The 25372-nt window shown below is 34.2% G+C and overlaps 1 protein-coding gene across 8 annotated transcripts in view; it reads left to right on the top strand.

The window, feature by feature from the left end:
- Wrn (WRN RecQ like helicase) overlaps positions 1-25372 on the top strand; it is a 131509-nt gene that overhangs the window by 60143 nt on the left and 45994 nt on the right. For all 8 annotated transcript variants that reach the window (XR_012441458.1, XM_074054683.1, XM_074054682.1 and 5 more), the window contains 4 exons: positions 7266-7348; positions 11187-11293; positions 20245-20432; positions 22172-22346. Coding sequence is in view for 7 of the 8 variants with exons in the window: in XM_074054683.1 (XP_073910784.1) it covers positions 7266-7348; positions 11187-11293; positions 20245-20432; positions 22172-22346 (553 nt within the window). In the remaining variant the exon portion in view is untranslated. The remainder of the gene's footprint in view (positions 1-7265; positions 7349-11186; positions 11294-20244; positions 20433-22171; positions 22347-25372) is intronic.

Here is a 25372-nt window from a genome sequence, read left to right as displayed (position 1 = left end):
ATGTTCTCCAGTTCTATCCATTTACTTGTAAATGATAAAATTTCATTCTTCTTCATGGATGAGTAAGATTCCATTGTGTATAAATACCACATTTTCTTAATCCATTTGTCAATAGTGGAGCATCTTAGGTGTTTCCATAGCTTAGGTATTGTGAATAGTGCTGCAGTAGTTTTTTGAGCTCACTGTATATTCTGGTTATTAATCTCTTGTCAGATGTATAGCTGGCAGAAATTTTCTCCACTCTTTGGAGTCTCTTCAATTTAGTAACCATTTCTTTTCTTGTACAGAGGCTTTTTAATTTCATGTAGTCCTATTTGTCAATCCTTTCTCTTAGTTGCTGAGCCATTTGAGTTCTATTTAGGAGGTCACTGCCTATGCCTGTTAATTGCAGTGTATTCCCTGCTCTTTCTTGAACTAGCTTTCAAAGTTTCATGTCTTTTATTAAGGTCCATAATCCACTTTGAGTTGATACTTGTACAGGGTAACAAACATGGATCTAGTTTCAGTTTTCTGCAGGCTCTTACCCAATTTTCCCAGCAACATTGTTGAAGAGGCTATCTTTTCTCCATTGTATGTTTTGGCACCTTTGTCAAAAATCAGGTGAGTGTAGCTGCATGGATTCATATCTGGGCACTCTATTCTGTTTCACAGGTGTTCATATCTGTTTTTGTGCCAGTACCATGCTGTTTTTATTGCTTTGTCTCTGTAATATAGTTTGAAGTCAGATATTGTGATACCTCTAGCATTGCTCTTTTTGCTCAGAAAAGTATTGTCTTGGCTACTTGTGGCCTTTTGTGCTTCTAAATGATTAGGGTTGATTTTTTAATTTCTATGATGAATGTCATTGGAATTTTTATGGAAATTTCATTGAACATGTAGATTGGTTTTGGTAGTATAGCCATTTTCACAATATTGATTCTACCAACTCAGGAGCATGGGAGATGTTTCCATCTTCTGTAGTCTTCTTTAGTGGTTTATAGTTTTCCTTGTAGAAGGCTTTCACATGTTTATTGAGTTTATACCTAAATATTTTATTTTTTTGAGGCTATTATAAATGGAATTATTTTTCCATATTCCTTTTCATTCTGCTCATTGTTGGTGTATAGAAAGGGTACTGGTTTATAAATTGATTTTGTATCCTGCTGCTGTGCTGAAGCTGTTTATGATGTCTAGGAGTTTTTTGATGGAGTTTTTGGGTCTTTTAGGTGCAAAATCATGTTATCTGCAAATAGCGATACTTTGTCTTCTTCCTTTACAATTTGTGTTCCCTTTATCTCTTCCTGTCTTACTGCTTTCACCAAGAATTCCAAAACTATGTTGAGTAACAGTGGACACACTTGTCTAGTTCCTGACTTTAGAGGAAATGGTTTCAGTCGTTCCCCATGTATGATGGGGAACAAGAATGTATGATGTTGGCTATAGGCTCGTTATATATAGCTGTTATTATATTGACGTACAGTCCTTTTATTTTAGTTTCATTAGAACTTTTACCATGAAGTGTTGTTGAATTTTCTTGAAGGCTTTTTCTGCATCTATTGAGATGATGTGTTTTTTGTCTTTGCTTCTGTTAATACGCTGTGTTACATTTAATGATTTGCATATGTTGAACCATCCCTGCATCCCCAGGATGAAACCAACTTGATCATTGTATATGATCTCTTTGATATGCTTTTGGATTCTGTTGGTAAATATTTTTTGAGGATTTTTGCATCTGTGTTCATATAGAGATTGGCCTGTAATTCTCTTTTTTTGTTGTGTCCTTGTCCGGTTTTGGGATGAGTGTAGTACTTGCTTCATAGAATGAGTTAGGCAGTGTTCCTTCTCTTTCTGTTTCCTGGAAAAGTTTGAGGAGTGTTGGTATTAGTTCTTCTTTAAAGGTTTGATAGAATTCAGCTGAGAATCCATAAGGTCCAGGACTTTTCTTTTTTGAGAGACTCTTTATTGCTGCTTCAATTTCATTATGTGTTGTAGATCTATTTAGGTTTATCCATTTTTTTCTAGATTTTCAATTTATTTGAATATAGGTTTTCAAAGTAGTCCCTGATGATTCCCTGGATTTCCTTGGTGTTTGTTCTTATCTCCTCCTTTTTCATTTTTAATATGACTTTTAATCATGTGTTCAGAGGCCTGTGTTATATAAGGGCATTTTATATACCAAAATTTTCATTTAAATTTAGTATATGAGTACAATGTCCATATTTGAAAATGTAAACTTTTTTGGGAGGTGGTACTGGGGTTTGAACTCAGAGCTACATGCTTGCACTCTGCCATTTGAGCCACATCCCCCAGCCCTTTTTGGGTGTAGTTTTTTTTTTTTTTTTCAGGTGGGGTCTTATAGCTTTGCCCAGAGCCAGTGTCAGACTGTGATTGCCCTGCTTATAGCCTACCTCATAGTTGGGATTGTAGGCTTGTACCACCATGCCTGACTTATTGTTCGAGATGGGGTCTTGCTAATTGTCTACCTTGGGTGGCTTCAACCTCTGCCCTCCTGATCTCTACCTCCTGAGTACATGGAATTATAGGTGTATGTCACAGTGCTCCCTCTCCCAAAATGTCCTTTCTTTTGTAATACTTTTCATAATACAGAAGAACTATTAAATCTTTTAAACTTGAAGAAATCTTTTATTCTTAGTTTTTATGCCAGAAGACTAGCATTGTAGTCATGAAATTATAAAATTTTGCTTGGAAGAGAACTTGAAGAGTCTCTATATATTATTTTACAGATGAGAAAACTGAGGCCCAGAGGCAAATAATTTGCCCAGAGTCACTCAGTGAATTTGTGACTGAATTCTAGGTCTCTTATCTCATGAATTCTGTGTCATCTCAGATATTCACAAAAATATATGAAGGAATAATAAATGCATGCATGACATCTGAGTTTTGAGAAATGCATGCAAATATGTGAACCAAACCCCATTAGGATTATATGACTGTCACTAGAACGGTCCTTCATGTTTCTTCCCAGTCTAGTTTTCCCATCCTCCATTCTGAGATAAACCATTGCTCTCATTTTTTTCTACCACAGTTTAGTTTTATGTGTTCTAGAATTGCATGAAGAACTCTTCTGTGTAAGACTTCTTCATTTAGCATAACGTTCTCATGATGTCTACATGTTGTTGCATGCCTCAATATGGTTTTTAAAAAAATTTTGAGTAATATTTCATTGAAGACTGTACTGTAGTTTGTTTTAATTATATTTTCTCATTGATAGAGGCTAGAATGTTTCTAGCTTTGTGCTATTACTGCTAAAGCTAATGTAGACATTCAATGTAGACATTCTCTAGAATGTCTAATAGTCTTTTTGTGAACATCTGTTTTGGTTTTTCAAACATTTTTGTCACCTTTATTGACATAGAATACATTTTATACATCGAAAATACCTCGTTTGATAAGTGTTGATGTGTGTGCATTTACAAAACTCACATTACAATCAGGATGCAAACATGTATATCCCTTGCAACTCAGAACTTTCTTTTTTGGGGACAGTACTGGGGTTTGAACTCAAGTCCTCATACCTGCATTCTACCACTTGAGCCACTCCTCTATTTCTTTTTTGCTTTTTAGTTATTTTTCAGAATGAGGTCTTAACCTTTTTGCCCAGGCCGGTCTCAGACCTCAGTCCTCCTCCATAGTATCTCCTGCACAGCTAGTACTACTCATTTATGTGCCACCTTGCGTGGCTTATTTATTAGGATGGGGTCTTGCTAATTTTTTTTTGCTGGGGCTGTCCTTGAATTGTGATCCTCCCAGTTTTTGTCTCCCAAGTAGGTGGGATTACAGATGTGAGCCACCAGGCCTTTCTGAATCCATTCCTTCTTGTTTCCCTGCCTTTCCTGCTGATAACTGTTGATCTTCTTTCTGCCAGTATAAATCAGTTTGCGTTTTCTAAAATGTTGTGTAAATGGAATCAGTCATGCACTAAGTGTTCCTCTTTGGTCTGGTTTAAATGAGGCAGCATAATTATTTTGAGGTTTATTAATAGCCATTCCTTTTATTAGTAGATTGCAATCTGTCCATTTACTTCTTGGTACTTGTTTTCATTTGGGGCTGTTAAAAATAAAGCTACGATGAATATTTGTACGTGAATTATTCTATGGACATACTTTTTAATTTCATTGTTGTATACTTAGGAGTGATCAGGCTGTGTGTTTAATTTTTTTTCCAATTGAGGTCAATTCATATATATTTACATAGCCATTATCATTATCTAATCTCAGAATTTCATCACCCCCCCCAAAGTATTGCCATATACATTCAGTAGTTATATTTTTTGTTTTTCCTCTTTTCTCCTCTTTTCCAACCACTAATCTATTTTGTGTGTCTGTTTAATATGCCTATTTTGAACATTTCGTATAAATGAACTCACACAATATGTGCTGTTTTGTGTCTGACTTCTTTCACTCGTTATAATGTCATCAGTACTTCATTCTTTTTATAATTGAATAATATGACGGTGTATAGACATTCCACATTTTGTGTATTCATCCTTTGTTGATAAACATTGGTTTTTCCGCTTAAGGTTATAATAAATAATAGTGCTTTTATTATTTGTATATGACTTATATTTTCAGTTCTATTGTGTATATGCTTAGGAGTGGAATTGCTGTGTCATAAAGTAATTTCATGTCTAACTCTTTTTTTCGAGTACGGGGGCTTGAACTCAGGGCCTTCACCTTGAGCCACTCTGCCAGCTCTTTTTTGTGTTGGGTATTTTCAAGATATCGTCTCGTGAACTATTTGCCTGGACTGGCTTGGAACCACGACCCTCCTGATATCTGCTTCCTGAGTAGCTAAGATTATAGATGTGAGCTGCCAGTGCCCGGTTTATGTCTAGTTTTTTAAGAAACTGTTGAACCTTTTACATCCACACTGATAGTATCTGAGAGGTCCAATTCTTCCCTATCCCTGTCATTTCTTGGTGTTAAAACCTGTAATTTTAGCTATTTTAATATAGCCTCATTGTGTTTTTACTTTGCTTTTCCTTAGTGACTAATTATGTTGGGGATCTTTTATGCACATATTGGCCATCTGGTGGTACTAGGATTTGAACTCAGGCCTCCAGCTTTCTAATCAAACTTACTACTTGAGCCACACTCCAGCTTATTGGCCATCTATACATCTTTTCTGAGGTAGTATCTATTGAGATCTTTTGCCCATTCTTTATTTTTCCCTTATTGTTTCTGAATACCAATCTCATTGATTGATAACTCAGTGAGATTGAAATGAATCTCATTTCATTTTATATATTCTTTGCAAATGTTTTCTACTAGTTTATCACATCTCTTTTCACTCTTCACAGTAGCTCTTTATTTTAATAAGAGTCTACTTTGTCACTTTATTCTTTATAGATTTTGCTTTGGGTGTTTAATCTTGAGAAACCTTTGCCTAGCCCAGAGTCACAACATTTTATGTTTTTTTCCCCCTGCTTATGTATCTGTTTTAAGTTTTACACTGAGATGTATGATTTTTTTTATTGTTACTTTTATTTTTTGTGGTGCTAGGGATTGAACCCAGGGCCTTATAAATGCTAAGCAAGCATTTTACTATTAAGCTACACCTCTAGCCTTATGATCCATTTTTAATAAAATTTACATATCACATGTGGTATTGATTGCAGTTTATTTTTCACATAAGAATATTCAAATTTTCCAGCTGTATTTGTTTTAACTACTATCTTTTCTCCACTGAATTGCCTTTGTATCTTTATCAAAAGTAAATTGACTATATATATGTGGATCTATATATACTTTGTATATTTATTTGTCTGTCTTGCTTGATGTCTTGATTACTATGCTTTATTAAGAAACCTGAAATCAGGTAATACAAGTCTTCTGGTTTTGTTCTTTTCTTTCAAAGTTGTTTTGGTTATTCTGGTTGCCTTGTAATTCCACAGCATTTCAGCATTACCTATTCAACCAAAATTCCCACTGGGATTTTGGTTGGGTTTACTTTGAACCTAAATATCTTAAGAATTAACTGTCTTGATAATTTTGATCACTGTTTTACCTTGAAGAACCTGTGCCCCCTAAAGTTAACTAACTTGCCTAGGACCCCTTTGCTTGTATGAAGCTGAACTGAGTTCAAACCTGGGTTGTCGAATGCCAGAGCTTATTTATCTTGTTTCTTGGGTTATTTAGACTACTGTATTTGTTTCCTGAAGTGCCAGCACAACACTAGCACATAATAGACCCCAAATATTTGTTGAATGAATGGATTAAAACCTTTATTTTATATAGAAAATTAAGTTTCATCATATTTAACTTAATCTGTGTCTTCATTTGGTAGAATGAAGATATCATATAAATGTTTTGCCCATAGTGTTTGTTACAAACTTCATCTTAATAACAGCTCTATCTGTCCAGAATAGACATTAACATAGCTAGTGTAAGCAAATACTCAATTTTAAATTAAAGATAAAGGAATGTCTCATAAATAAGATAGCCAGTTCTTAATTGGGTATGGAATATACCACAGGCTTTCTTTTTATCTAGTCTCTTATGTGTTTCCCTCCTTTTCCTCTCTGAAGAGATAAGCATTCTCAGCTTTTCCAGTCATAAAACAGAAAATGGCTTCTCTGCAACTCCTTGTCTTACATGTTGCATTGACTGGTTGGTTCTTGTTTAGATTTCTATATTCGAGGACAGACTAATTGACTTGCCTTTGGCATTGGCTATCCCTGGTCCAGTACGTTGAAGTCAAGAGAGCAGAATACGTAGAATAAACATGGATGTTGAGGGCTTACTCATGGGAGAGCCAGGGCACTGAGTTGTAGTTCTCAGAGAAGGGTGGTATGTGGATGGAATAACATGAAAAGTTTGTTAAGGATTAATTATTTGGCTCAGGCACTTTAGTTTTGGTACTAGACTGATGGAAATGAGAACCTGGCTTGTAGTGTTACCTTAGTGCATTGTCACATTTTGGTGTTTTCAAGAGAAAACAAAGAGGTAATACATGTGAATCTGTATACATATATAACATTTATGTAGTTTTTCACAAGTGGCATGATGTATTATTTGAAAGTTTATCAGGTATTTTGATTGTAAGTTTTAACTTCTTTTTTTTTAAGCTTTAACTTCTTGAGATGATTGTTTTCTTTCTCGTTTCTCTTTATTTTTCTTTTTTTGGAAATACTGGTGACTGAACCCAGGGCCTTGTGCATGCTGAACGAGTATTCTGCTACTTGAGCCAAGGCCCCACTCCTGTTTTCTTTATTGTGACGTGTTTCCTTTTCTGTTTCTTTTTTGTTGGTGTGTTTGTCTTTACAGTGGCAAGTACCGGATTGTATACATAACTCCAGAATTCTGTTCTGGTAACTTGGACCTACTCCAGCAACTTGAGGCTAATATTGGTAAGTGATAAAGTAGAGTTAAACCTGTGGTGGATATTAGATTTCACTTCTTTTGAAGCTTATTTTAAAACATTATCACCTCCAGGAATTTTCTGCTTATCCAACTTGGTGTCTTAACTCATTCTACCCTGTAATTCATTTTGCCATAGCAATTTGGCTCCTATAATATAATTATCTGCTTTATTTTGCTAGATTATAAACTCTTTTAAAAGAAAAATGCTATTATTTATTTATATTTCCCTAGCGCAGTGCTTGGCATATAGTTATATATTTAAAAGATCATTGAATGAAGGTTGAATCCTAGATTCTATGAAATTACAATTTATCTTTTTTCATATTCTGGTTCTAAATTAAATCAATATAGTTGTTTTTCATCCTTATTCATGAAAGTCACCCTTCAAAATTTAGAAAAATGTAATTAAACAGCCTCCAACCTTGAAAATTCTGACTTCACAGGCTTGGGGTGGAGCCTGCATCTGTAATTTTTCAGAGGTGGTTCTGATGTCTAGGCAGGGCTGTAAACCTCAGTACCTTTGGTTACAAATAAGTATGACTGATTACAAATTTAAAAAATCTGAAAACCAAATCTAAGTTGAGTTTGTTTCCTAGAAAATGTAAACACAGAATTTGTCAAAAGCTGATGCCACTTTTTTTTGGTGTTTAAGATTTTTGTTTATTATTTTCTTGTTGGTTGTTAGGCTCAGTGACTCAAGAGTTTGCAATCATGACTTCTACTGCAAATGCTGCCCATATTTCACTTGAATTAACCAAACTTAATTTCCCAGAATGTATGATCTCTTTGAATAATCATGTATTAAAATAATTCCAGATAGGGTTAAGCTTGCAGTATTGTAGCATCTCACTTAATATTGTATACAAGGGAAGTACTGAACATTTTTTTCTAACAATACAGTGAAAACAAACTTGTGTTTTTTAGTATATGATCAAACCGATAAAAGAATGAGGGCACAGATTAACATTTGAGTAAATTTATTATCAATGAGTGCATACATCAGCTGTTAAACTCTCTCATTGGTGTTTTATATTTTTGCTTTTAATGGAAAATAAATATGATATGTTTCCTATTGGGTTATATGAAGTTTCCTGTGAACATTTCACTTTGTATTAACATTTCACATAACTATCATATAGATAAATTTCATCATTTTATCGGAAAAACTAGAATCTGTATCTTTAGTGGTTTAGATATGTTTTATTCTAATTTAGTATTTGTTTTGTTTTTGTTATGGTGAGAAATGAATAATTAGCTTAAGTATTTAAGTGATGAACTTAAGTATTTAATACTTTTGACAAGTGGTTTTTAACTTCCTACTTTTTGTAATAGATAAATTATGAATACTGCAGGGCTAATATGTAGCTCAGTGGTAGTATTTGCCTATGTGCTCCAGGCCCTGGGATTAATCCCCGTTATTGAAAACAAAAAAGTTGTACGTGCTGGGCATGGTGGTGCACACATGTCACCACAGCTTTAGGGCAGCTGAGGCAGGAGGATCACAAGTTTGAAGACAGTCTGGGCTTCATGGGGAGTTTCAGGATAGCTAGGACTACATAGTGAGACTATGTCTCAAAAAATAAAAAACAAAAACAAACAAAATGTTAAACAACCCTCCTTCCCGATTATGAATACTATAATCATTAGGGCAGAGTTCTTTGCTTATGATGGATGAAAATGTTTTATTTGGGTGACTGTCAGTGTTGAATTAAAAGGGGTAATTTAAATGAAAATTATTTTTGAAATATTTTCTTTTGACTTTAGTTGCAGGAAATTGTAAAATGCTTGCAAAAATATACTCAGGATATTTTTATACAGTTGTCTGACATCTAGCTAATCATATTTATCATTTTTAGGTAAATGTTAAATTATTTAAGTCTTCTGGATTTATAAAAGAAACAGCAAATATATTTTTATGTGGACATGTCTTGCCAACTATACTTATAATTATCTTTTAATGTGGAAATAAGGCTTAAATGATTGGTGTGCTAAAATACAAGATAAAATATGGATAGGATCTAGGAAGACACTTGAACTTGTATATTTAAAGTAAATGTTGGCAAAAGCTTGCCTGAACCATACTGGAAGGAATAGTGTTCAACTTCTTTAAAGTTTGCAACTCCTTGCAGTTTGTCAGATCTGCAACTAAGACTTTTAAATAAAGGAGGACCATTATCTTGTTTTCACCTATTAATTTAAAATCTGGTTGATTTCATTTCTAAAGCCAACATTAGTGTAATGGTAACATTAGAATTCTCCCAATTACTTGGTAGTAACCAGAGAATTTTGGTATGGGTCAACCTACTTTGCTTATTTTTAGTATATTTCTTAATTTATTTTCTTCCTCCTGCTCTCTTGGGGCTGTATTATAGTTCTTGATATCAATGAACTGCCATTGTTTATTCTGTCCCTCTTTTAGAATTATGAACTCCTCAAGGTTATGGATTGTATTTTATTATTATTTTTATCCTTGGAGAAGGATTTACATCAGAATGACCATTTGATAATTGTAATAATAATAGTATTCTTTTGTTAGATTTTTTTTGTGTCAGGCTCTATATTAGCACTTTATGTAAATGATCTCATTTAATCTTTAGAGTAATAAATGTTAGGTGCTATACTATGCACATTTACTTGTGAGGAAACTGAGACTTGGACAGCTTTGGTAATTTGTGTAAGGTACCACAGATGGTAAGTGGTGGAGTATACCTCGGCAGTCTTGATCCAGAGCGTGTTTTTACTCACCATGCTAGCAGAACATTGTTAAAACTGAGATAGAGGAAACAATTGTATTTTCTCAAGTATTAATTTGATAAGTGAGGACAAAGGCCATACCAGTCATTACTTTGAAATATCTGAGGATATTTTAATGGATGGTTATACAGTGAAACTCTTTTCCGAAATGCATCACAACACACTATTGATCCTGTTTCAGTATGTGTGCATGGTGTGGGACAGAGTGAAGAGGTTGCGAGGGAGAAAGAACAAATTATATTCCCTACTTATTCTGTACATAATGAGATTTAGCTTTTCCCATACCATTTACATTAGACAATGCAGATGTTATCATGTCTTGTAAGAATGGCATTTCAGAGTGACTTTCTGGAATATGATATGTGATTAATCATGTAGAGTGATGTGCTTAATCTCAGTAGAAGTGTGCTGACTCTATCTCTTTTGAGGGCTAATTCATGAGATAAGATTGAGGGTATTATCAAGAGAAACAGAACAGTTCTATTTTTAAAGACATTGGTGCAGATGATTCATAAGTGATAGTTTTGGAGGCAAAGTAACAGTAAGCAATTCATTTCTGTGAGGAATAATGATGGAAGCTGAAATATAAATATGTTGTTTGAATGAATATATAAATATTTTCTTTGTTATCCTAATGCCTTTTATCCATCTATCTTCCCTATTTTCCCAATCACAATTTCCGATGTTATTAGTATTGTTTATGGTTTTATGAAAACCAAATAATTTGATTTGTTTTATTCTTTTTTTTGGCGGTGGTATTGGGGTTTGAACTCAGGGCCTCACTCTTGCTGGGCAGGCATTCTGCCACTTGAGTCACTCTACCAGCCCTTTTTTATGTTGGTTAGTTTTGAGGTAGGTTCTCTTGAACTGTTTGCCAAGGTTGACTTTAAATCTTGATCCTCCTAATCTCTGCTTCCTGAGTAGCTAGGATTATAGGCGTGAGCCACTGACACCTGGCTGTTCTTTATTTTTAAGATCTGTATATTTTACTTGAAGAAAACAATATTGATTTAGATGAGCATTTTCTTTTTGGACTTTTTTTTCCCATTCATATATTTTTCTTTTTTGTAGGTATCACACTGGTTGCTGTGGATGAGGCTCACTGTATTTCTGAGTGGGGACATGAGTTTAGAAGTTCATTCAGGACATTGGGCTCTCTAAGGGCAGCACTCCCATTGGTAAGATTTGCAAAGCTGAATGTTTTGAAATGACATTTTTGTCAAGCACAGTATTTAGGACTGGAAAGTGGCCAAAAAACTGAAGACTTCTTTATGAAAGGGCAGATGGGTGATGCAAGCAGGGGAAACATTTTTTTTTAAATTCTAATGTTGGCTTCCTTCCAAAGTTGGCATGTAATTTATTGAGGAATACTCTAGAATGGGTTTGGCAGACCTTTTCTGAAAAGATCAGCTAATGACTGTAGTAATTTCTCCTTATCAACCTGGAATACTCAGTAGATGCCTGAAACAACATGTAGTACCAAACAGTATGTTTTATTCTTTCTTACACATACATACCTATGACAAAGTTTAATTATAATTTAGGCACAGTGGGAGATTAGCAAAGTAACTAGTAACGAAATAAAACAATTATATCTATTATTATAGTGATGTTATCATTGCCACTACTCTTGCTCTTTGGGGCCATTATTAAGTAAAATAAGGAGTACGTGAACACAAGGACTGCTGTAGCTTAACTGTTGATCTGATAACCATGATGACTACTAGATGAATAGCCAGTGGGTAACATATATAGCATTCATAATGCTGGGCAAAGAGGCTAGTCTATTTTGTCTTTGTGTACTTTGTCATGTGTTTCTCTTTCTTTCTTTCTGTAAGCACCCTTTAAAAATGCAGAGTGTTCAACAAAAGAAATGGTCTCTAAACTGAAGAGACCACCCACAGAGTGGGAGAAAATATTTGCCAGCTACACACATCAAACATAGGACTGATAACCAGAATACACAGGGGACTAAAAAAACTAAGCTTTCCCAAAATTAATGACCCAATAAAGAAATGGGCAAGTGAACTAAACAGAACTTTCTCAAAAGAAAAAATTCAAATGGCCAAAAAACACATGAAAAAATGCTCACCATCTCTAGCCATCAAGGAAATGCAAATCAAAACCACACTAAGATTCCATCTCACCCCTGTTCAAAAAGCCATCATTACAAACACCACCAACAACAGGTATTGGCGAGGATATGGAGAAAAAGGAACCTTCATACACTGCTGGTGGGAATGCAAACTAGTACAACCACTCTGGAAAAAAATCTGGAGGCTTCTTAAAAATCTAAAATAGATTTGCCATATGATCCAGTAATCCCACTCCTGGGGATATACCTAAAGGAATGAGACACAGGTTACTCCAGAGGCACCAGCACACCCATGTTTATAATAGTACTATTCACAATAGCCAAGTTATGGAAAACAGCCAAGATGCCCCACTACTGATGAATGGATTAAGAAAATATGGTATTTATACACAATGGAATTTTATGCAGCCGTGAAGAAGAATGAAATGTTATCATTCACAGGTAAATGGATGAATTGGAGAACATCATTCTGAGTGAGGTTAGCCTGGCCAAAAGACCAAAAATCGTATGTTCTCCCTCATATGTGGACATTAGATCAAGGGCAAACACAACAAGGGGACTGGACTTTGATCACACGATAAAGCGAGAGCACACAAGGGAGGTATGAGGATAGGTAACAAACAAAAAACAAGATAGCATTTGATGTCCTCAGTGCAAAGGAACTAATGCAGAAACTTTAAAGTGACACAGGCCAATAGGAGAAGGGGACCAGGAACTAGAGAAAAGGTCAGTTGGAGAAGAATCAACTTAAAATGTAATGGGAAGAATCTCCCTGTACAGCTATCCTTAGCTAGCAAAAACCCTTTGTCCGTCTTATTATTGTTTATACTCTCTCTTCAACAAAATTAGAGATAAGGGCAAAACAGTTTCTGCCTGGAAGAGAGGGGGTTTGGGGGAGAGGGAGGGGACAGGGTCAAAGGAAGGGAGTGGGGTGAAGGGGGGAGAAATGACCCAAACATTTTATGCACATATGAATAAATGAAAAAAAAATGCAGAGAATTATTCTTCTCTTGTGGGTCGTAATGAACAGGATGTAGTCGTAGTTTACTGGCTGCTGCTTTAGAACCAGGGTTGGACTCCCATATCCTCTTGTGATCCTCACATTTTTTTATTCTAGGGTATTACAAAGTATGGTTACCCTTTAGATATCATATTGAAAACCTAGAAATAGAAATATTCTGATGGAATATTTTAAGCTTTTAGAATTAGAATTCCACTTTCTTCCCTAACTATAGAGAATAGCATATTTTTACATGAACCTTCCACACAAATGGGATATTTTACATGAATGCCTTGAAAACTCATAGTATTGGTAACATTTTGTTTTGAGAAATTATAGATTCACTGGAAATTGTTAAAAATGGTATGGAGAGGTCCTATGTATATTTACCCTGTTTCTCAAATGATAATGTTGTGCATGACTGTAGCTCAGTATCGAAATTAGAACTGTGACATTTGTAGATATCTAGAGTTTAATCATAATTCACCATTTTTTGTAAGTACTCATTTGTACGTTTGTGTATTGTTCCGTACAGTTTTATCCTGTATGAAGATTTGTGTATGTCCCACTGCAAGTGAGATAGAGAACTGTTCCATTATCTCAAGGCACCTTGGAAGTATCCTTCTATAGTCACTTGCATAGTCCTTTCCACCCCTAATCTTAGCCCCTGCCAACAACTTATGTGCTCTCCATTTCTATCATTTTGTTATTTTGAGAATGTTGCATAAATGAAACCTTGCAGTTTATTACCTTTTGGAATTATTTTTTTCACTTAGCATAGTTCCCTTGAGATGGATCCAAGTTGCCACATATTTCAAAATTTTGTTCCTTTTTATTACTACATAGTATTCCATAATATGGATTGACCAAAGTTTATATAACTATTCACCTGTTAAAAGAACTTTTCGATTATTTTCCATTTTGAGGCTATTATGAATAAAGATTCTGTGATTATGTGTATACATGTCAAAAATCCTTCAATAGATCAGTGGTTAAATGACCTGTGAACAGAAGTTTTTATTTCTCACATTATTTCATTTTATAAATGCCCAGGATGCTGTTGCTAGGTCCTATGGTAAGGTTGTGTTTCATTTTTTTAAGGCCCTGCGATAATGCTTTCCAGAGTAGCTATACCATTTCACATTCCCTTCAGCAGTGTATGAGCAGTAGTTTCTTGTCATCCTTGCCATCGTTTGGTCTTCTGCTTTTAATTTTAGCCATTTTGATAGATGTGGAGTGATATTGTGTGTTTTAAATTTGCATTTCTCTAATAATTAATGATGTTGAACATCTTTTTTGTACTAATTTGCCTCTTTGGTGAAATGTCTGACATACTGGATTGGTTGTTTTTAGGTTCTTTTTCTGTCACATTTTAAGAGTTTAAAAATATAGTTATGAGTCATTGGTCAGATACATGGTTGGCAAAAATTTTCTTTCAGTTTTGACTTGCCTTTTCATCATTTTTATGCTGTGACTTAGCAGATAATTTAAATTTTGATGAAATTCAATTCATCAACTTCTTTTTTCTTTTGTGGATTGTGCGTTTTGTTTTGCCCTAGATCTTGATGATTTTCTTCTGTGGTTTGCTTCCTAAAATTTCTGTAGTTTTAAGTATTTAACATTTTGGAATGTGATCTATTTTGAATTTAGTTTTGTATAAGGTGGGAGGTTCCGGTCGAGGTTGCTTGTTTTCTCTAGTTGTTTCAGACCATTTGTGGAAAAGGTTGCCCCTCTGTTGAATTGCTTTTGAACCTTGTTGAAAATCAGTTGAATATATTTGTGTGGCTCTATCTCTAAGTTTTCTAATACTGTGTTAATTTTGAGTGGCTAAACATGGTTGGCAGATGTTTAGAGATCACTGGTAGTAGCAAGGCACTGGTGCCTTCTGAGCCCCAAATTTCAGTTGAATGAGTAAACCAAGAAAAGTGTTAGAAATTGTATTCTTTTGGTAAGATGGTCTCTTTCAATCTCATTGCTCATAAATCTTGCATAACAATAGCAAATTTAGAGCAGTCTTTAAAATGGTGGGCTTCTCATAAAGATTTTGTCAGAGCAGATATTAGAAACTGATGACAACAACAAACAAATGTACCAGCTAGCAAGTATATATAGGAGAATCAAACTAATGTGGTTTGAGCACCACCTGTGTCACTGGCCTTGTGTCAGGTGGTGTTGTCTTGGTTAGCTCCAGTGATCTACTTCTTTCAACTAGGCCCCACCTTTGAATTTTTCTATCACTTTACAATAATGCCATCAAATTATGAATTTATTAATGTATTAAACCATTGTTCCAGTCACCTTTCAGTGACTGGATTTACCTTCTGGAGATTGAGCCTTTTAACACGTGAGCCTTGTGGGGGATATTTTATATCTACACCATATAGCAGGAGTGATTTTGGGGTGTTTGGTTTATATAATCTTGAAGAGTATCTGGCTAATAGTAGATGCTTAGTAAATAATTGAGTGAATGAATGAATTCTGATCAGAAAAGCTGAGAATCAAAAAAGAAATTTCCCCATAGAAGTATTTATGAAAGAGTTAGGCAATAAATAACCACACCATAGGACATTGTGCTAATTTCTAAAGGAAATGATTTGAAAGTGGTATGAAACGTAGTTTCTGCCTTCAGATAAGTCATAATTTTGTAAAGGAGTTTAGATCCATATCTGTAAAAATAGAAGCAATAGTACCAAATAATTCATGGTGTATGGAGTGATACAAATCATACAGGAAGATTAATAATGTTCATAGTATATGTGATAGAGAAGGGGATTTCTGATGTGACAGTTATTAGATACAGTGCTCAAGAGCAGTGATTTCCACTAGTTTAGAATGGATAAAGATAAGCTTTTGGAAACTAGGAAGATTGCTTTCTGTAATCCTTTCCTAGGCTTTTGTTTCTAGAAGGATTGACTTAAAGGAGTTTAAAATACATTATGCCAGTCTTAAGTTTTTCAGGTGGAATTAAATCTGTTGTGTTTGAGTGTGGGCATGATTGGATCATTTTCATTTCTTGGAGTGATTAACTATAGCATATTCCTTATGTCAAGCAATGGCTAGGAAACTTTTTCCCTTAGTGTTTTCAAGAATCCTTTGTATTTGGTAAGGGTTGAAATGCCACCTGTTGGTTTTAGGGCTATCATTTTTTTCACTGTTCTTGGTGTTATTTTTCTAATTCTAGTTACACTAAGACAACTTTTTTTTTTTTTTTTGTGTTACTGGGGTTGAACTTAGCCTCATCCTTGCTAGGTAGGAGCTCTGCCACTTGAACCACTCCTCCAGCAGGACAGCCATTTTTAAACTCTTCATTTGGAGGGACTCACCAAAGTGAGCCTTGAGAAAGAGAAGCTAGACTAAGCAAATAGACTTAACATTCAAATAGGAACTGTGAGGATCACGAGACAAGTTGGTTCTTGCTTTTACTTTTCTCTCCAGTGCCCATGAAAAGATCAGCACATAATAGACACTCAACAATCATTTAGAATGAGGGAATGAATCCATAAATTCTGTGTGTATTGTGGAGTATAGAGTTAGAGTTAGCAACTGACCCAAATTTGGAAGTAGATGGCATAGTTATAATTCTCTCAATCTTTGGGTGCTACACTGCTGAAATATGTGATAAAGCTCTTCCTAAATTTATGATGTCATAATACTAACTTATATTTTATTGTCTATTTTGACAATCGTGGTGCCTATTACCAATGCAATCAAGACTTGCAAATTTAAATAATAAATTTCGTTGAGTTAAGAACTTGTTATAACTAGGTGACAGTATAATTCAGTATCAACCATTTTGCTTCTAAAAATTGAAAAGTTCAAACTGTTAAAAATTATGCTGTGACTACAAGCATGGCCTGGGAGTGGCCCAGCCCACAAGCATGTGCGGTCACCCTTCTAATAACCTGCCTGTGATAGTGTTTAAGTTTCACCCTTGTTTATACATTTTTAACATCGTAAAGTAAACATAGGCTCTATGTTTTATCTTTTACTTCCTTTCTTTTGTGGTAGTAGGGTTTGAACTCAGGGCATTGAGCCTCCAGGCAGGCATCACACCACTTGAGTTGTGCTCCAGCCCTCTGTTCATTTTTGAAGTGTTCCTTGTTGGTTTTTAGTTGAGACACAATTTTGTTATCCTAACCTAGACTGGCATCAAACACACTTTCTTCCTGCTTCAACTTCCTGAGTGCCAGCATTACAGGTATGCACCACCATGCCTGGCAGGAGCAGCAGTCTTAACTGTGACTTTCTAAAATATTGTAAGAGAAAGAGTTAATTTATAGTGATGTTCACTGTTAGCAGGCTGTTGAAATAGGAAATTTCTAAGCAAAATGGAAGTAATCACATAGCTTTGTCCAACTCATGTTTTTGATAATAAAACTTCCACATTTGCCAAAGTCAGTGACAAACCTGCCAGTAGTGCCTACATCTCTGCAGCCCCTGTACAGAAATCTTCTCAATTTTTGCAGTAATAGTATTACTAATAATTGAGTACTTGCTATGTACTGTGTGCTGTGTTCAGCACTTCACATGTTTTGATGTTTTGTCTCATTTGGTCTTTACAGCAACTTGATGAGATTGGTGGTGGTATTTTAATCATTTTATACAGAAGGAAATGGCAGCTTAGAGAGTTAAATATACAGCTCAGTCCCACATCTAGTAAGTGGTAAAGGCATGATTTGAACTCAAGCAGTCTGAGTCCAGGTTAGATTTGTTTCACTACTGTGCTGTTCTTTCTCTGACTTCTTAAAGTTGTGTCATGTTTCATGATTACCCCCTCCATTTCCACTCAGACATTCTATCTGCTTAGAAGCAGATTCAACACTGTGTCTGTACATGCAGTTACACACAGATTTTATTAAGTAAATTCATAAATTGTTTGGTTATCACTTAAATAGATGAAAATGCTCTGCTGTTATAAGGGTTATAATGTGTATATTCTAAGATCTTCTAATTTTTATTTCTTCTTATTGTTTGTTTTTTTAATTTACTTATTGTGGTACTGGGGCTTGAACTAAGGGCCTTCACCTTGAGCCACTCCACCAGCCCTATTTTTGTGAAGGGTTTTTTGAGATAGGGTCTCTTGAACTATTTGCCTGGACTGGCTTCAAACCATGATACTTCTGATCCCCACCTCCTGAGTTGCTAGGATTAAAGATGTGAGCCACCAGCACCCGGCTATTTTTTGAGACAGGGTCTTGCTATGTAGCTGAGGCTGGCCTCAATCTTGCAATCATTCTGCCTCAACCTTCTAAGTGCTGGGATTATACATCTAGTTATTAAATGTTCCGTGTTCTAAACTTTATATTTGTTAGTATCTATATGTTAACATAGATAGATTTATATCAATGCTTGGCTAGAGAAACTAGTTTCTTCAAAAACTGGGTTGTTCATCTACAAGTCTTTATGTATACATTCTAAATTCATAGAACAGTGTGATTGTAAACCAGAAATCAAAAAAATTAACTTCGGGGTTGCATTTTAAAATATCTCAGCAGAATTTAAGAATAAAGAATGTACTGTTTATCTGGTCACATTTGTTTTGATTTGATTTTTTTATTTGAGAAAATTTCCAAACTATTTTTTATGTGACTTTTAAGATCATTTTTACTTCAGTAAAGCTATATTAATTATAAAAGTAGTTTGTTAATTAGTTCTAGTGATCAAACCCAGAGCCTCACACATGCTAGGTAAGCACTCCCTCTGAGCTACAACCCTAGCTCTTAACTATACTTTTCTGTGTGTGTCATTAAAAATAAGGTGTATTTTTCTAAACTCATGAAAGTCATGCCAGGTTTGAACAATGCTTGAAGTTTTGTCAAATCTGTTATTATTTTTATTCATAGTAGTTATTGTTTGTTGAATTTTTTTCTTTTTAAATTAGTGTATATTTATTGTGCAAAATACTGGGTTTCATTATGACAATTTCATACATGTATGTTATGCACTTTAATCATACTTATCCCCCCAAAAATTGTATCTTGTTTTAATTTTGAGTTAAACTCATTTCTTTGCAAACTGGCAGTTGTGCATACATTTTAGCATATGTAGAAGATATTTTTGTAAGCTGTTTTATAAGGTAACTGTAATGTATCTGAAGAACTGTTTCATGGGGATATTGTTTCCTGTTATAAGAAAATTGTATTCTTAGCTGTGGAGCACTAATAACTTAGGAATACTTTAAGATTTAATTCCATTTTTTTCCTGATTATGATATGAAAGCAGAGTTGGGTATAACTTTTTATTATAATAGGGATAAAAATATGAAATTTAGTTTTATGGGAAGCATTTTTTTTCCTTTGAATTTCTGAAAGTTTACATGTTAATGTTTTTCCTGGTACCTTCTGTGCTGTTTATCTTGTCAAGAAGTCTTTGCTAGACTGAAAAGAGCGTATGACTTGGTTGCTTAATGAATCAATTAGTAATATATGTTTTACTTTATATATATTTCTTATATATAACATGCCACTGATTAGCTTAGTATAACTGGGCAGAGGTTCATCTAGGTCATTGGGAGCTTTGTTTCTAGCTCTGAAAAGCAATAATCCAGTATATTTAATATGAGACCCCTCCCAAAATACACTTTATATAGTTAGATTTTTCAGTGAATTGAAGGGTTTCTAATTTGTGAATTTTATAGTGTTAAAAATAAGGCATAATATACCCCTTGCCGATTAATAAATGTTAAGAATAAGGTAGCTATTTCGCTAATAAATAGACTTAATTGAATAAGACAAGATAAATTGCATTGGAAACCTGATGGCTTTGGTTTCTTAAATGATTTCTGATTTTTTTATTTTTAAAAAGTAAATATTGTATTCAGAAGGTTGAGAAACAAGTAAGTAGGGAGATATCTTTTCTTTTTCTAAATAATATTTTAGCTTGTGGTGTAGCTCAGTGATAGAGCATTTGCCTAGTCCTGAGTTAGATCCCAAATACTGAGCAATATATACATAATTCTGAAGTTGTATTTTTGGCTCTTACATCTTATAGTTGTTAAGAACAATCTCTGTCAAAATCATTTGCACTTCATTTAGGTTCCAATAGTTGCACTCACTGCCACAGCAAGTTCTTCAGTTCAGGAAGATATTGTACGTTGCTTGAACCTGAAAAACCCTCAGATTACCTGTACAGGTTTTGATCGACCAAATCTATACTTAGAAGTTGAACGAAAAACAGGGAATATTCTTCAGGATCTAAAGCCATTTCTTATAAAAAAGACAAGGTAAGGATTTAATGGTTGATGAATTTTGGTAACTATTTTCTTTTTAAAGAGCTGATTTAATTTTATTTATTTATTTTTAGTATTTCTTTGTGATACGTGTTACTGCATTTCAAGTTTTACCTAGCTTTGGTTCAAGTCAGGTATATTGTTACATAGTCAATTCAGTGACTGAAGTGTATTTTTGAAGGCAGGAACAAATTCTTTTATTTTTGTTTTATATTTCTGTATTGTTGCATAAATAGGACATAGGCTCTTAATGATGGAAAGTAGATTCAAAAAAAAACAAACCAAAATGAGCCTTTCATCTGAATTCTGTTTACTAATTACCTAATTTCAGTTTAAGGCATTTTTAGAAAGGCCATCCTGTAAATATGTTGGAGCCTGTATCATGTTCCAAGGACTGCATCCTAGACACTTACACGACTGAGCTAGTTAACTCCTTCTAACTGCTTTGTAAGCTACACATTATTTTACTGATGAACTTCACTGGAACTTTTCTCTGTTTGTTTTGTTATTTTCCATGTCTGCTCGGTGAAAAGCTTGTAATATTTTCATGTTGTGGAATGTGTTCTATAGTTCAAACACATTAGAATAATGTTTTTCCTACCAATATAAACACAAAACAAATCCCAGGCAATGGCGTTTAAAGAGCATCATTAGTGTTTTTCTCTTCTGGAAAGGGATAAAAGTAAGAAAAGATAAGTCCTAGATTAAGGAAGCCCTATAGTTATTCCTGAGCACCTTCAGGAATAATTTAAATGTAGGACTTTGTCGTGTCTTCAGAACAGAACAAGAATATAGTAAGTATACTCAGGCTGCTCTAGTGCCCTTATGTTTTTGTTTGTTTGTCTTGTTTGCTTTGTTTTGGGGGAGTCTGCTGTCTTCCTCCTCACACTCCCCAGTGCTGGGATTGTAGAATGCGCCACCATGCCTAGCTTACTTTTGACTATTATAGTTTGGTTATGAATATTGGTATTCATGTATCTTTTGTAGCTATACAAGTATTTTTATAAGGTAGAGTCTTAAAATTGAAATTGAATCAATTTTAATTTATAATTAAATACCCTTTAATATATCTTAAAATAGTACAGTGTTTTTGCATTGATTCAGTCAGCTTAAATGAGTACACTCATGTAAATGTATATATTGAGGAAATAAATGTTCTTTGAAAATCAATATTTACACTTTTCACAAGTAAACAAGTTTCTACAGTAGACATTTTAACAAATGTTTTTAAAACATTCATAGTCTCAAGATTATTAGTAAATACTTCTTTGAACTTTAAAAGCAATCTTTCAATAGTATAAGAAAATTTTTTGTTTTTTAGTAAATAGATGTATCAACTTAACTTTATGATCACAGAGAGAGTAAGGATCCATGTAACAAATGTTATGTATACTCTTCTGTAAATTGTTCATTTACCTTTTATGGAAATCAAGACTAGTTGTTAATCCAGTGCATTACCTTCCCGGAAATATTTATATTAATAGTTTAGAAGTTTTTAAAAACTGACTTTCTTTGTCTGGTTTTAACTTTAATTTGTATCAAATCTGAATGCAAGGTTATATTTGGCTCTCCATGATGTTTTAGGTTTTCATGCAATTAAATATTTTTTTTAATATGCTTTATCCTTTTAGTCTTTTACTTAGAAATAGAAAAAGGAAATTAAGTAAAATAAAACCCAAATTGTTCTGAAGCATACATATAATATATGTTTGGTTTTTGTTCTTTTTTTCTAGCTCTGACTGGGAATTTGAAGGTCCAACAATCATCTATTGTCCTTCCAGAAAAATGACAGAACAAGTCACTGCTGAACTCAGGAAACTGAAGTTAGCTTGTGCGACATACCACGCAGGCATGGATTTCAAAACAAGGAAAGATGTTCATCATAGGTTCATGAGAGATGAAATTCAGGTCTGAGGATCACCATTACTCTGTATGCTCCATAGGGAAAGCAGATATTTCTCAAACATTTAGGTAGAAAATATTTATTGAGCAATTATTTTTGTGTGTATTTAGTATAATGCAGTCCCTCCTATAGAGGGGGATTTGTGTGTTATGTGAAAGGTAGGTATATGAATAAACTTGTTGCACAGTTGTGTAAATGGTAAACTGTACACAGAGGATGGACTAGCTCTGTCAAGGTAGGTTTTATAATGGGATTGGCCCTTCCAGGAAAAGGCAATTTGAGTAGAGTCTGAACATGTCATTAGAAATTTGCCAAGTTTCCCAGGCTAGTAGTTGATGAGTGCAGATGACTTGGTTTACAATTCTAGAAAGGAATAGCAGGTATAAAGAGTTCATTCTGGGCTCAGGAAATCATGAGAGACTTGGCATGACTGGAAGAAAACTGAGGGTATCAGTAGCACAAAATATGGATAAAAGGACATGAGGAACTCTTAGAGACTATAGGAAGAATGTTGAATGTGTTAGTTGGACAGGAGCAGCCTGGATTTGGTGTCATATTTCTATATTTTTTACTGACTACTTTAGCCTTAGAAGTTTTAATTTAAATGAAAATTTATCTAATAGGTACAATAGATTAAAGTAGAAAAAATTCTGGTTCATGTGAGGGAAAAGGGGTCTGGGAGCCTCTCTATCTCTAAGACAGTCTGTAGGTATCTTTTAATACTTAAGAGTGCCACAGCTGGCGGCTCAAGTGGTAAGAGCACCTGCCTAGCAAACATGAGGCCCTGAGTTCACATCCTTGTGCTGCCAAAAAGAAATGAAAAAACTTAGAGTGCCACAGTTTTCGTGATGGACTGGCATTACAGAATCATTGTACTGGCAACACTGAATGGGCTTGATTTCACGAGTTGGAAATGATGAAATTATTATAGGTGATGTCACTGTGATGTTTGCCTGGCTCAGTGGGTGTTACAGAGGCTCTCTGGGAGGATTTAAATTCAAGTCACACAAGTAGTTTTAAGTCAATAACTTGACACTGTTAGCATCATATCCACTCTTGTCACAGTAAGCCTGTCTCCTTTCAAATTAAAAGATGAACTTAACTTCAGCTCTGTCGTTTTCCTCGCTATCCATCCCTCCCTGTGACAAGTAGTTGTTAACCACCTCAAGCCAACGTGGTCCAAACAGTGTTTCTCCTAAGTGTGGCTCATATCTACTGTTTATAAAGGTCACTATGCATAGGTATGCTATAATGCACACTTGCCCAAAGAGGCATTTCTCTGCCCTCTTTCCACAACTAGGAAGAGCTATCTTAACTAATTAGAGATTTTATATTGATTTGTGAATTAATTTTTTTACATTATCTCAGGATTGAAAATTGTCAGGTAAAATTTGTTAGCTGCAGCTACTAAATCTTAATGATCTGTCTTCAAGCCATTAGTGGACTTACGGTTTCTTCTGTCTTAAAGTATTACTAATTACTCATTTAGACTAAAACATCTCCCAAAGACACAAGAGTACAGACTATATCTGGGTTGCATTTTGATGAGAAACTTTGTATGCATCTGATTGTCCTGTTGATATATTACCTCATTAAAGCAATATTTTGAAACATGACTTGAAAATCCCCAGTAATCTTTAGTTATACCCAAATTGAAGAGGTATGTGTATGTGAGTGGTGGTTGTAGAGTGTGTGTATGCACATGTATGTGAGAGGGAGAGAGAGACTGAAAGACACAGAGAGAGAGAAATTGAGAGAAAGAGACTGTTTTATCTATATTGAACAGTTTGGTCTTCTTTGAATTGATTACTTGTTATTCAGCATTTATTGAGTACTTACTGAATGCATAAATGTGCTGAATTTTAATTATTCACTTTTTTTTTAAAAGTGGATTTATACTTTACTGTGGACTTAAAAGTAGAACTGAACTCCCCAGTTCCTAATATCTTAGATTAAAGCTTTCTATTTTATAATTTCAGAAAAAATTAAGCATTTTCTTTCTCATTTTTATAACAAAATCCAGCCACATTGGGATATGGATTTGCATTTTTAGACTGTGACCATTCTTAAATTTCATCCTGACTCTTGATTTTATATCCTTTTGTATTTTTATTTGCCTTTTCAAGATGCCATAAATTCTTTTCCTTCTGGAATGAGGGTGTGAATAATTTATTTGATGAAATATCTTTATTTATACCTGAAAGCTTATAAGCATAGTTTGAAAATTAAGCCAGTGCATTGTTTGACTTTATATGAAAATAATATGATTAAAATTAGAATTATTATTCTGTACTTATTAAGTTTTTGTCTAAGGAATTTATTTTATTTGTAGTAATCTCTTTCCATTTTGACTTATTAAGTGCCTCATCTTTGTCCAAATCTTATGCTCATTATATTCATTTAAGTATTTGTTTCATGTATTCACTTTGTTCTTATCTTTTTCATGCATCCTTTAACTTGTTTGGCTTTTACTTTCTCCTCATCTTTCCTTATATCCTTTCTTTTTGTCTTCCTTCTCCTGGCATATCTTAGTCAATGTCTTTTTTTTTTTTTTACCAATGGTACTTTAATTTTTAGCAGTTATACATGTAAATAGTTCTATCATGTTTTCAGTGAAAGACTTCAGCCCCTCATGCCTTCCCTTCTTCTCTTTCCTACTACCAGCTCTTTTTTAGCTAAGTCTTTAGGTTTACGGCTGTATTTTGCCTTAATTTGTGAATACTGCTATTTCAGTGCTTGTTAGTTTTAAGCTGGATTGACTTCCCACTATGAAAGTTAAAAGTTTACATCTCTTCCATATAGCTCACTGCTATTTTCCTCACCCTGTCCATGTGTTCTAATCCTTTTCCTCCCAACTTTATATCATAATTTTAGTTAGATATTACTCAAGTATTTACATAATTGTTACTCTAAATGCTTTTACCTTTAATTCCTTACTACATTATGGCTATTTTTCTTTTTGCATTTTCATACAAATACTTTTTAAGATAGTTTTTAGTTTTCTATATACTTAGCAGTAATTCTTCCTGAA

This window comes from Castor canadensis, chromosome 14, assembly GCF_047511655.1.
Source record: "Castor canadensis chromosome 14, mCasCan1.hap1v2, whole genome shotgun sequence".
Lineage (NCBI taxonomy): Eukaryota > Metazoa > Chordata > Mammalia > Rodentia > Castoridae > Castor > Castor canadensis.
Note: the sequence above shows the minus strand (reverse complement) of the source record. Positions and strands in the feature narration are given on the sequence as shown.